Below are 13,851 nucleotides of genomic sequence, written 5' to 3' on the forward strand. Positions count from 1 at the left end.
TTTCGGCTGGTAGGCCTAAAAGTATTTTTCCGCGAATTTTTAAAAAAACTTTTGTATGTCGACGTAAAATACATCCAGTCGGCATCCGAGAGACAAAAAATGTCGACGTAAAATACGTCCAGTCGGCGTTTAAGGGTTAAGGATGGTGCCTATTGTCGATGGATTTCGGTCGTATTCCTTGGCGATCACACTTAATCGCATACCAGCTTCATACTTCTTGATAATCTCCATCTTTGTTTCCAAAGAGAGCATTCTCTTCTTTCCGTGAATTTCAACTTTCTTGGGACCCATGACTACGTATATACTGTACATAATTTACGTAATAAGTATGGAGTAAAGTTCTCACACAACATGATAAAGTACGTATACTGCAACGAAATCACTAACGAATTTACATTAATAAACAAAATCGTTAGAACAAACGAATACCGCGTGCGTACGATAACGATGCTGCTACCGAGTGGCCGAGGCATGCCGCTACGTAGTAGATGCATGATGGGAAGGATGCTGACCAATAGGAGAGAAGGATCTCATGGCAGTGACTAGCATCAGGAACCAATGGGAGAGCAGGAGGATGGTGGCGAGTCAACTCAGTTGGCGGCGCGCGAGTTTCAAAATTGTTATCGGTGGTCTGGGCGAATCTCGGACTTTACAGCAACAACTTTTTGTATCTTGAGCAATTTTCGTATGTAGAGCCGTAAAATTTTTCGTATTAGCTTTCGTATCTCGAGTTTTTCGTAAGTTAAGCCTTTTGTATCTCGAGGTACCACTGTACTACTAATGAAACTGGTTGAATAGTGGTGGAAAGAATTTGTATGAAGTTATATATGTTCTGAAATAGAGACTTTTAAAGCTAAAGGCCTGGCAGTGGACTAATGTCACAATGTTACTTAGGATAGAGTTTTAGGGTTATTGAGGTCTGCTTTAGTCTTGGATATCTAATATTCATGAGAAAAATGAACCACTGTTTAATATTAACAGTAGTTTTAAAATAAAAAGTATTGTAATTTATTTTAGCAAACAATCTACTGTATACTGGCCAAACAGAAACCAGGCACTTCAGTTTGATATAGTACTTCACGTCCATGCTTCTACATGCCATGCATAGGAAAAAATTTCATAATTTTTAGGGCTTCCCAACTTACTTTACTCATATGTGTTTGTCCAGCATAAGTTAGGCTAAAAATTAAGTGGAAATAAGGCCAGACAAGGGACTTCTTGAAAGTGTTCAAAGAGTAAGCTATACTGGGGTCTTTTTTACCCAACCTTGTTACTTACCATAGGACCAGGCCACAAGGTATCTAATAAATCAAGGGCTACTGTATAGGCCCATAAAATAACATCACAGGTCTTATTAAATTCATTTGGTATAATTATAAAAAAAGTCAATCAAAATGTCTTCACTGAGAAACTCCCAGTTCTTGAAAATATGTATAAAATCCTAAAAATAAGACTAATAAATGATCAACCAACCTCTTTTCAGTGATTCTTTCAACTTTTCTTCTACAGGCCTTAATAATTTCAGAACTGCACATTTCAATTTCAGTGATGCTGCCTTCCTCTCATCCTCAGAAAATACCTTAACTGAAAATGAAAAAATTTTAAAGTGTGAGAATCTTGAAAAATTTACACTGAGAAGTTATATTTTTCAAAAATAAACATTTTTATGTAAACATCTTAATCAAATATAAAAACCATCAATTATGGTTTAAATACTCCAAGACATCTATTCTTTTTAATACTCCCAGTCACATCTATTCTAACGTCCTGAAGGCATAAATGCAGAGGCTAAGAGTAACCGCTTACCTATGACTGCATATGACTCATTGGTAAGTAGCAGCTATCCTCCTATTGCTTCAGTGTAAAATGTGGGGTTAGGAAGTAAGCAGTGCTTATTTTCTAACCCATTACTTTTTAATGAGGGGAAAATAAGCTTCTCAGCATTCTTGCTTGTTGTGTGATCCTTATTGGCAAGTACTGTCACCAGACGCTGGAACTACATAGCAAGACTTATCAGAGGCTCCTTACATGGAAAAAGGACTCCATCTTATACAGTACTATTGACTCCTGTGCCCGAGTTGAAAGCCTATAACAGACACTCCAACACTAAAGACAACTACTACCACCATAAATGATGGTGAACTCTTATACACAAATGTGTACCTTTATTCTTCCAAAATTCAAAACTAGAGTGATTTCCTAACAATTAAGGAAAAAATAGAAAGCAAGGTTACTATCACTTCTGGTTCAGAAAAAAGTATCCCTGCCACAATTAGATGACTCAGGGCATTATACCTCATGTTTTACTTGAACATTTTGCAAATAATATGAGGCAAAAACAGTTACATCTCCCCTGAGCCGCATGACAACCGTCTCTAGCTTATTTAAAAAAATGGTAAAAGCTCAGGAATCAACTTTGTGCATTATTTTAAGCATTCTTGGTTTATGTCTGTCCAGGTAAACCCTTAAGAATTATTACTGGACATAAGAAAGCCACTTCTTCATTGCCTACCAAGCAGTTAAATTAGGCACTGACACAAATCTGGGAAGGGCTTTCACTTCTATATCTTCTCTTCAAGCAATGAAAGAAACAAGGTTGCCACCAGAACAAAGCCCACATACAAGAAAGGGCTTGAAGCTCACTAATACTTTGCTGCATGCATTATGAGCTAAAAGAAACGTGGCTTCAAGACTCTTAAGTGATGCCTTATCAAAAGGCTCTAACTGTAGTTATGTTAAACCCAAAGGACTACATCTAAATTTCATCATAAACCATGATAAGAAGATTTGAAAATTCCAGCACAAAAGATTGAAAGCCTCTTCAAAATTTGAATCTTGAGTGATATTCCAGTCAGCTTGTTGCAGAACTCAATACTGTACAATGTAAAGAAGTATCCTTTGATCACTGTGACTGAAAACTGCATTGTGTACCCGAGATACTGGCAGAACTTAAATTACGATATCTAGTGGAATGGGTACTGGATATCACTCTGGAAAAGCACCAAAACCAATAAACTGACCACTGTTATTGATACACAAGTCTGACAGTGGAGGGCCTTCTGGACTTATGGATTGCTTCCTTGGCCTTGGCTCGTAAAAGACAATTGACAATCTCCATGTGGTCAGATGAAGCATGTGGAAGTTTGATGGAATCTTCTAAAATAAGACTGTCTGAAAAGATGTTTTCTGAACAGAGGAGGAGAAACATATATCACCAGGAAAGGAAGTTAGGGAAACAAATACTATGGCCACCAATGAGCCATCAAATTATCCTTGTGTTTTGCAAAGCTCACAACTTGAGTATTTCCTCAAAATAGCAAACAGAAGAAAAGCATAAAGGTCTAGATTCAACCATTCTTGAAGGAGGGCATCAACGGAGGCATCAAATGCCCATGGCTGAGGATCCTGGCAGTAAACTGGGGGTAAAGTGCTTTGGGCAGTTGTGGACAAATTGGTGTTTGGGTCTCCAAAGAAGTTCCACAACTTCTGGCAAACCTGGGGAAGAGGAGACAATCTGACTGAAGACCTTGCCCTTTTCTGCCGAGTTGGTCTTCAATAACAATGTTTCTCCCTAGGACAAAATAAAGTAAAGAAATTATGTTACTGGACTCTGTCTAAAGGAAAAGGAAGTTTCTTTGCTAGCCTTGTTGTCTTACGTAAGAACTGAGGGGGTTGAATTATCCAAAAAGACTGCAATTGTATTGGTTCCGACTAGATGTTCTGCTGGCATAAGACCAGTTTCAAACTACCAAAGCTGTAGGTTGTTTTCCTTCCAACTCTCCAACATAATGTGTTTCTCAGAATGTCAGCCTAATATGCCTCCGAGACATCTGAGGACAGTGTAAAGGATCTTGATATCTACAGGCCAACCAATTAAAGTTCTCAAAAGTGGTACAAAACAGTATCCATCTCTCTGTTGGAAAACCCCTGAAAAGAGAGAACAAATCTTCATCCCCAGATAAACAATTGACTGGATCAGAAAAGCATAGATCAGTCAAAACTGAACAAACTGCCCAGCCCTGAGGCTAGACATAAAACAATTCTTCACCCTTAACGGTGTCAAGAGACAAATTAGTGAATGAATGAATGAATGATTGGAAGTTTTCTGGCATCCTGACATCGATGATCATTGACGCCGACAAATTAATGATAACGAACCAATCACCCAAATATAAGAGAACTCTGATGACAAGCAGATGGCTCCATCATGCTAAAACTCCCACAGACAAGAGAACACAGGCAGTCCCTGGTTATCGGCAGGGCTTCCGTTCCCGGAGGTGTGCCGATAAGCGAAAACCTCCATTAACCAAAACTCAGTGATTTACACATAACCGGTTATCGGCGCCATAAGCGCCCCTATGGCAGTGCCTCTATTATGTATGTTATGGCGCTATATGGCGCCGATAACTGGAACTCGGCCACTTATGGCAACATAAATTGCCCATTTTAGGGTGCTAGACAAGTGCCATAAAACTGGATCATCAATTACAGAGTCCGCCAATAACCAGGGACTGCCTGTACTAATTATGATGCTGTACTTGGGCCAAACACAAGAGCTTAGAACTGGAATAATTTCCCTTAGAAGAAAAAATGTCGATACTTCTTTGACTGACAGAGATGTGGAAGTATGAGTCACACATGTCGACAGAAATCATTCTTTGCCCCTCCAAAAGGCCACCATGACCAAACTGCATGCCTCATCAAAAAGGGCATAACATGAATAAACTTGTTGAGACTAGAAATAATCAAAACTAGCTTCCAGGTCCCTCCTTTTAGTCTTGGAAACAAGAAATAAAAATGACTCCACAGCTTCTTTGCATAACAACTGTCTTATCTACCACTCCCAACTCAGAACTGCTCTGTGTGAAGAGTAAGGAGAGAAGGATATCAAGAAGTTGATAGGGGTAAAAATATAACAAAAGATACAAGTATCCTTCCCTGAGAACCATCACTACCAAAGCTTCTTGAAGCTTTGCTATACACTACAGAAACTCTGTACATGGTCTTCCGAGGATCCACAAAGCCTAATTAAACTAGGCATTCAAAAACAGCCTACTTGAATTGGGAGCTCAAAACATCAGTTATGGTTACATGTGCAATTTTTTCACTTAGAATGTGAGCCAGATCACTACTAAAGCAGAATTCAAGAGTGGTTTGGGAAATTCTACATGGAGCTTTTGTGCAAAAAGGTTGTAAGGGCAAGACCCTAGAGAGATGAATTCCAAGGTAAAGCTCAGAATTTTCTTTTCTCTTAATTTGAGTCATACTAGATGATAGCCTTAAACATTTGGGGATTAAGGAGACAATGACGGGACACTTTAAAAACAGTTATGTTTACAAAAGTAAAATACAGGCAGTCCCCGGGTTACGACGGTGTCGGCTTACGACCTTCCGAGGTTACGACGCTTGTCAACAGACGTTATTTCCAGGGTTACGACGCATGTTCCAGGGTTACGACGCCTACAACGCTCATCTGGGAGATGAAATATGACACCAAAAATGCAAAATAATCAATACGACGATTTTCGGCTTACGACGCGTATCAAGAACGTAACCCCCCTCCATCATAACCCGGGGACTGCCTGTAATTATAAATGTCGCGACGGTTTTCTTATACAGTACATAATACGATACAGTGGGCCCCCGTACTTGCATTCTCCAGATTTGCGGACTTCTCTCTGTACCATATCTACCCATTATTTGCAAGAAATTTGCCTATATGCAGGTTTTTCCAACAATAATTAATCAGCAATTAGTGTATTTTGATGTTATTTTCATGACAAAATACATTTTTGTGATACAAAAATGATTTACTAATTTTAAAATACTAATATTAATCAATACTGTATTAGTAAGTTTAATAAGACTCAAAGACATCACATAATAACAATAATAATTCTCTCTCTCTCTTTTACAGAGATGTATGTTTTTTGTATGATAAATAAATGATTTACTAATCTTCAAATATTAATATTAATGTAAAAAGCAATCAATTCATTAAAGAAAATACTATAGTGAATTAGTAAGACTTTATTTTATAAATTAACCCTCTTACGCCGAAGCCCTAAAAATCAAAACCTCTCCCGCATGCCGGGCCCGGTTTGGAGTGAGCGCGGAAGCGGAAAAAATAATTTTTTCAAAAAATCACAGCGCGCTTAGTTTTGAAGATTAAGAGTTCATTTTTGGCTCATTCTTTTGTCATTGCCTGAAGTTTAGTATGCAACCATCAGAAATGAAAAATAATATCATTATCATACGTAAATAATGCAATATATGGTAGCGAAAAAAAAAATTCATACATAATTGTATTCAAATCACGCTGTGCAAAAAACGGTCAAAGCTAACGAGTTAATTTTTTTTCATTGTATTGTACACTAAATTGCAATCATTTTGATATATAATACATTGCAAAACAATAAAAACAACACCGGAAAAATATTATCACAAAATGATGTACGAATTCGTAACGCACGGACGTAAAAAAATGTTATTTTCAAAAATTCACCGTAAATCTAAATATTGTTCTAGAGACTTCCAATTTGTTTCAAAATGAAGACAAATGATTGAATATTACGATACTGTAAGAGTTTTAGATTAGAATATCAGATTTCGACCATTTCGGACGAGTTAAAGTTGACCGAATGTCGAAATTATTATATATATATTTTTTTATATACACATATTTCGGAGATGGGAAAAGCTACAACCTTCAATTTTTTTTATTGTATTCTTCATGAATTTGCGCACATTTTGATATATGAAACTCTATAAAACGGCTAATATGAAAAGGAGCAAGTAATAGGATAATGCGATGTATGCATTTCGGAGACTTGTGGCCGCAAATCAGCACGCGGAGGGAAGTTAAATATATTTTTCAAAAATTCACCATAAATCACAATATTGTTCTAGAGACTTCAAATTTGTTTCAAAATGAATATAAATGACTGAATATTACTAGGCCGTAAGAGTTTTAGCTTACAATTGCCTTTTTCAACTATTTCGGTAGAGTCAAATTTGACCGAACGTGGTTTTTTTTCTATTTATCGTGATTTATATGCAAATATTTCGAAAAAAGAGAAAAGCTACAACCTTCAATCATTTTTAATTGTATTCTACATGAAATTGCGCACATTTCCATATATAAAACTTTATGTAACAGCTAATTTTAAATGGTGCAAACATTTCGACAATCACACAAAAAAATTTCTGATTTTTTCGGAAGAGTTACCGCGCGGACGTAAGGAAAATGTTTTGTTTTTTTCATAAATTCACCATAAATCAAAATATTGTGCTAGAGACTTCCAAGTCGTTGCAAAATGAAGGTAAATGATTGAATATTACTAGAATGTAAGAGTTTTAGCTTACAATTGTGTTTTTCGACCATTTCGGTAGAGTCAAAGTTGACCGAAAGTTGAAATTTTTGCACTTAACGTTATTTATATGAAAATATTTCAAAACTGATAAAAGCTACAACCATGGGTTGTTTTTAGTTGTATTGTGCATGAAATTGCGCACATTTCCATATATAACACTTTATGTAGCGGCAAATTTAAAATGGTGCAAACATTTGGACAATCGCACACAAAAATTTATCGGAAGAGTTACCGCGCGAACGTAAGAAAAAAGTGTTTTCATAAATTCACTATAAATCGAAAAATTGTGCTAGAGACGTCCAATTTGTTGCAAAATGAAGGTAAATGATTGAATATTACTATAATATAAGAGTTTTAGCTTACAATTGCGTTTCTCGACCATTTCGGTAGAGTCAAAGTTGACCGAAGGTTGAAATTTTTGCACTTATCGTTATTCATATGAAAATATTTCAAAACTGATAAAAGCTACAATCATGAGTATTTTGTTGTTGTATTTTACATGAAATTGTGCACATTTTCATATATAATACTTCATGTAAAGGATAATTTAAAATGGTGCAAAAATTATGTCAAAGTGACGAAATAATTTTTGAGATGTGTCACTGATACTTTTTAGTGTGATAAGAAAGAAATTTGCGCTTGCGCGCCTGTGTAGCGATTGTAAACAAAACAACGCCTTGATCCGTGAACTCCCAGCATCCCCCAAGGCGCGTGATTCAAAAGTTTTCAGCTGGTAGGCCTATAAGTATTTTTCCGCGAATTTAAAAAAAAACTTTTTTGAGTTGACGTATGATACATCCATTCGGCATACGGGAGACATTTTGACTCGACGTTTAATACGTCCATTCGGCGTAAGAGGGTTAAAAAACTATGTAAGAATAAAGGAAATCCATTCCACCCCGCATCTGTCTTTCGAACTCCAGGTACCAAGCTGAGGTCCAACAACTGTCAAATATATCAAGTAATGTGACAGGATGGGAGGGAGTGTGTTGTGTGTGTGTCTCTCTCTCTTTCTACTGAGATGAGATATTTTTATGGTACATGTACGTATGTATAATATGTTTATTAATAATAATAATAATAATAATAATAATAATAATAATAATAATAATAATAATACAGTGAGTCCTCGGGTTACGCCGGTTTCGACTTACGCTGTTTCGTGGTTACGAACGCGCCCCCATAAAAATATAAAAAATAACATTATGCGTCGTTCCGTCTTACGTGGTTAAGTGTCATAACCGACGTAAACAAACGCGAACTAGTTTCAGGCGCACGGCGGAAGAATACGCTTTGAGGGGGAGAAGACGGCGTCGCTTCCCTACACTCAGTCCTCGCCCATAAGCCATTTTGGTTGTTTACGCTGCCTCTCTCTCTCTCTCGTGTTGTATCGTTTCTGTAACTTTTTGCCCTTGGTTATGGCTCCCAAGCGCAAGGCAGACTCTTCTGATGGAACATCGAAGAAAAGAAAGGCCATCACCATGGAAGTTAAAGTGGACATTATAAAGCGATCTGAGAAGGGAGAAACACCAACAAACATTGGCCGGTCGCTTAGCCTTAGTCGTTCGACTGTTGCTACCATTACAAAAGATAAAGAGCGCATCGTTGAACATGTGAAAGGATCTGCTCCTATGAAAGCAACAGTGATAACCAAGCAGCATAGTGGTCTAATCATTGAAATGGAAAGGTTATTGGTGCTTTGGTTGGAAGACCAAAATCAACGGCGTATTCCAGTCAGCCTTATGGTGATTCAGGAGAGAAGACAAAAAGATTGTTTGAAGCGTTGAAAAAAGAAAAGGGGGAAGGAAGTGAAAGTGAAGAGTTTGTGGCTAGTAGGGGTTGGTTTATGCGATTTAAGGCTCGGGCCAATTACCATAACCTTAAAGTACAAGGTGAAGCTGCTAGTGGGGATGAGAAAGCAGCGAGTGAATTTCCTAAAGCGTTGGCTGAGATAGTTAAGGAGGGGGGTTATTCTGTTCAGCAAGTGTTTAACATGGATGAGACAGGTTTATTTTGGAAGCGTATGCCTAACCGCACATACATCGCCAAGGAGGAGAAATCAGCACCCCTTCATAAAGCCAGCAAGGAGAGGTTAACTTTACTTCTTGGGGGTAATGCTGCTGGCAACTTCAAACTGAAGCCCTTGCTGGTGTATCAGGCTGAAAATCCAAGGGCACTCAAGGGCATTTGGAAGGGTCAACTACCAGTAATTTGGAAGTCAAACAAGAAGGCATGAGTGACACTTGCGGTGTTTGAGGACTGGTTCGTAAACCATTTTGTCCCAGGTGTGGAGCGGTATTGCGCCTCCAAGGGTATCCCCTTTTGGGAGACTTTAACCCTAATGTCAAGGTGGTTTACCTTCCACCTAATACCACAGCCCTTTTACAGCCTATGGACCAAGGAGTGATTGCTTCGTTCAAGGCCTACTACCTACAAAGGACAATTGCTATGGCTTTACAGGCAACTGAAACCAAGAAGGACTTGACTCTGAAGGACTTTTGGAAGTCCGACAACATCCTTGATGCCGTAAAGAACATTGCTGATTCCTGGGAGGAGGTTAAGCAAACAAACATGAATGGTGTCTGGAAAAAAATTTGTCCTCAATTTATGAATGATTTCCATGGGTTTGAGGACACAGTTCAGCAAGTTGTAAAGAACGTTGTTGCCCTGAGTAAGGAAATCAATTTGGAGATGGAGGTTGATGATGTTACAGAGCTGCTGGAATCTCATGGAGAGGAGTTATCTGCTGAGGACCTGATACAACTGGAGAAGCAGATCATAGAGGAAGACGAAGCACCCACCCCAGAGCCAAAGGCTTTCACAAGGCAGGACTTGGCAAGAGGTTTTGCAGAGTTGCAGCAAGCATTGGCAACTTTTGAGGCTCAGAATCCCAACTTGGACAGGTTCACTAGGGTTTCCAGAGGCATCATGGATTTGATGCAGTGTTACAAGGAGATCTTGGATGAGAAGAGGTTGCTTTCTGTTCAGACTAACCTGGAGCAGTATTTTAAGAAAGTAGAGAGGCCTGCAAGAGATCCTGTACCCTCTACCTCAGCTGCCTCTCCTAATCCACACTCACCTGCCCCACAATCTCCAGCACCTTCTGAATGTTCTGCCTCACCTCCAGACTCACCTGCCCCAGCATCTCCAGCACCTTCTGTAGGTTCTGCCTCACCTCCAGACTCATCTGCCCCAGCATCTCCAGCACCTTCTGTAGGTTCTGCCTCACCTCAAGACTCACCTGCCCCAGCATCTCCAGCACCTTCTGTATGTTCTGCCTCACCTCCAGACTCACCTGCCCCAGCATCTCCAGCACCTTCTGGAGGTTCTGCTTCTCTTCACTAACCTCCCCCAGTATCTCCAGCACCGCAGCTTCCTCTCCAGTGTGCAAGCCAACCAAATTAATAAAGGTAAGGAATTGTTCTCTCTTTGTTATTGATATTTACAATAAATCCCATGGTATTTTTTTATGTTCCGACTTACACTGAAAATCATGTTACGACGCGTCTTCAGAACGGATCAACGTCGTATCTCGAGGACCCCCTGTAATAATAATAATATAATAATAATAATATAAGAAAACAATCAGGCAAAGATCCTCTGGGACTATGGTACCAGAACAGATAGGGTGATACGTGCAAATAGACCAGGCGTGACATTGATTGACAAAATCAAGAAGTATCACTCATTGATGTCGCAATACCATACGACACCAGAGTTGAAGAGAAAGAGAGAGAAAAAATGGATAAGTATCAAGACCTGAAAATAGAAATAAGAAGGATATGGGATAGCCAGTGGAAATTGTACCCATAATCATAGGAACACCAGGCACGATCCCAAGATCCCTGAAAAGGAATCTGGAAAACTTGAGGCTGAAGTAGCTCCAGGACTCATGCAGAAGAGTGTGATCATAGAAACAGCGCACATAGTAAGAAGAGTGATGGACTCCTAAGGAGGCAGGATGCAACCCGGAACCCCACACTATAAATATCACCCAGTCGAATTGCAGGACTGATAAACCCCCCAAAAAATAAAAAATAAAATAAAATAAAATAAAATAAAATAATAACAATAATATAATAATAATTATAAAAATCATATGTAATAGTATTTTAAAGAAATACTACAATAATTTTTCCATTTCACTCTTTCAGATAACAATAATATAATAATAATTACAAAAATCATAAGTGATAGTATTTTAAAGAAATACTACAATAATTTTTCCATTTAACTCTTTCAGATAAGGATAACTCTCTCTCTCTCTCTCTCTCTCTCTCTCTCTCTCTCTCTCTCTCTCTCTCTCTCTCTCTCTCTCAGAGATGTATGTTTTTTTTATGATATATAAATGATTTACTAATTTTCAAATATCAATTTTATTGTAAACAGCAATAATATCAATTCATTAAAGAAAATACTAAAGTGAATTAGTAAGATTTTAGTTTATAAATAAAAAAAAGTATGTAAGATTGAAAGAAAATCCATTCTACCCCGCATTGTCTTTGAATTCCAGGTAGCCAAGCTGAGGCTTGGGGTCCAACAGCTGTCAAATATATCAAGTAATGTTCCTGTAATTTCTCTCTCTCTCTCTCTCTCTCTCTCTCTCTCTCTCTCTCTCTCTCTCTCTCTCTCTCTCTCTCTCATTTACTGAGATGAAAGAATTTGAGAGAATTTCTATGGTAAATGTGTAAATGTTGATTAATATGTTCACATAATTAATAATAATAATAATAATAATAATAATAATAATAATAATAATAATAATAATAGTGCAATGCAAAAAATGAAACCTTAAACCACATAGCAAGCGAATGCCCGGCACTTGCACAGAACCAGTACAAATAGAGGCATGATTCAGTGGCAAAAGCCCCCCACTGGAGCCTATGCAAGAAACATCAGCTACCTTGCAGTAATAAGTGGTACGAGCACCAACCTGAGGGAGTGATAGAAAACAATCAGGCAAAGATCCTCTGGGACTATGGTATCAGAACAGATAGGGTGATACATGCATATAGACCAGACGTGACGTTGACTGACAAAGTCAAGAAGAAAGTATCACTCATTGATGTCGCAATACCATGGGACACCAGAGTTGAAGAGAAAGAGAGGGAAAAAATGGATAAGTATCAAGATCTGAAAATAGAAATAAGAAGGATATGGGATATGCCAGTGGAAATCGTACCCATAATCATAGGAGCACTGGGCACGATCCCAAGATCCCTGAAAAGGAATCTAGAAAAACTAGAGGCTGAAGTAGCTCCAGGACTCATGCAGAAGAGTGTGATCCTAGAAAAGGCGCACATAGTAAGAAAAGTGATGGACTCCTAAGGAGGCAGGATGCAACCCGGAACCCTACACTATAAATACCACCCAGTCGAATTGGAGGACTGTGATAGAGCAAAAAAAAATAAATAAATAAATAAAATAATAATAATAATATAACTAATTTCAAAATTCATATGTGATAGTATTTTAAAGAAACAATAATCTATTCATCTCTCTTTTAAATTAGGATAACTCTCTCTCTCTCTCTCTCTCTCTCTCTCTCTCTCTCTATTACCACACGTGATACTATGTCATAGTTGTAACTCTCGCCGTCTGTTTGGGCTGGAAGTGTATGTATACAATATATCTTTAAGGGCATTACTACATTTTATGGTAAAACAATAATAAACAGTATGAATTTTCAAGTAATATTAAGTTTAATGAGATTAAACAATAACAATAACATTTCTCTCTCTCTCTCTCTCTCTCTCTCTCTCTCTCTTCTCTCTCTCTCTCTCTCTCTCACTTGCGTATGTTTATTTGTTTTGTAGCATAAATAAATGATTTACCTTATAACTAATTTTCAAATATCAATAAGAATAAAAAAATAGCGATTCCCAGTCTTTTTATTCACTTCGAGAAAGAAGGAAGGGGTAGTGAATGACAGTTTGATATACGTATTGGCTCTCTCTCTCTCTCTCTCTCTCTCTCTCTCTCTCTCTCTCTCTCTCTCTCTCTCTCTCTCTCTCTCTCTCCATTATTATTCTCTGTCTCAGAAATACTTCATAATTTCACCCTTGATGGTCAGATATATGATGTTGCCATTTAATAAATTGCTCCTCTCTCCTTCTTACTCTCTTCTTCTATCTCTCTCTCTCTCTCTCTCTCTCTGTTATTGGCTGTAGGTATATATTTCTGGGCTCAGTTCATGTCGCTGCGTGAAATAATCCTTAAGTTCATTATTTCTAGGGTAAATGATACTAACACATACCAGAGAAAAAACAAATTCAGGAGGGTGTCAGTATGACTGACTCGCTCACCCTAAATAAAAAGAGGGTGTCGGTATGGTATCTGGGGCGAGTGAGACCACTACCACGAACCTCTTGCCATTTAGAATTCTCCTACACCAAAATCCCCCTCCTGAGAGAGCCGACCCACAGGCGGAGGCGGCAACTACTACTACTACGCCACGCACCATGCCGACTGCCGCGCC

At 38.2% G+C, this 13,851-nt stretch overlaps 1 protein-coding gene across 2 annotated transcripts in view; it reads right to left on the minus strand.

Moving 5' to 3' along the window:
* LOC135205593 (uncharacterized) overlaps positions 1-13,851 on the minus strand; it is a 514,233-nt gene that overhangs the window by 129,039 nt on the left and 371,343 nt on the right. For both annotated transcript variants that reach the window (XM_064236362.1, XM_064236363.1), the window contains exon 10: positions 1,474-1,584. In XM_064236362.1, coding sequence (XP_064092432.1) covers positions 1,474-1,584 — 111 coding nt within the window. The remainder of the gene's footprint in view (positions 1-1,473; positions 1,585-13,851) is intronic.

The sequence above is a fragment of the Macrobrachium nipponense genome, chromosome 24 (genome assembly GCF_015104395.2).
Source record: "Macrobrachium nipponense isolate FS-2020 chromosome 24, ASM1510439v2, whole genome shotgun sequence".
Taxonomy (NCBI): Eukaryota; Metazoa; Arthropoda; class Malacostraca; order Decapoda; family Palaemonidae; genus Macrobrachium; species Macrobrachium nipponense.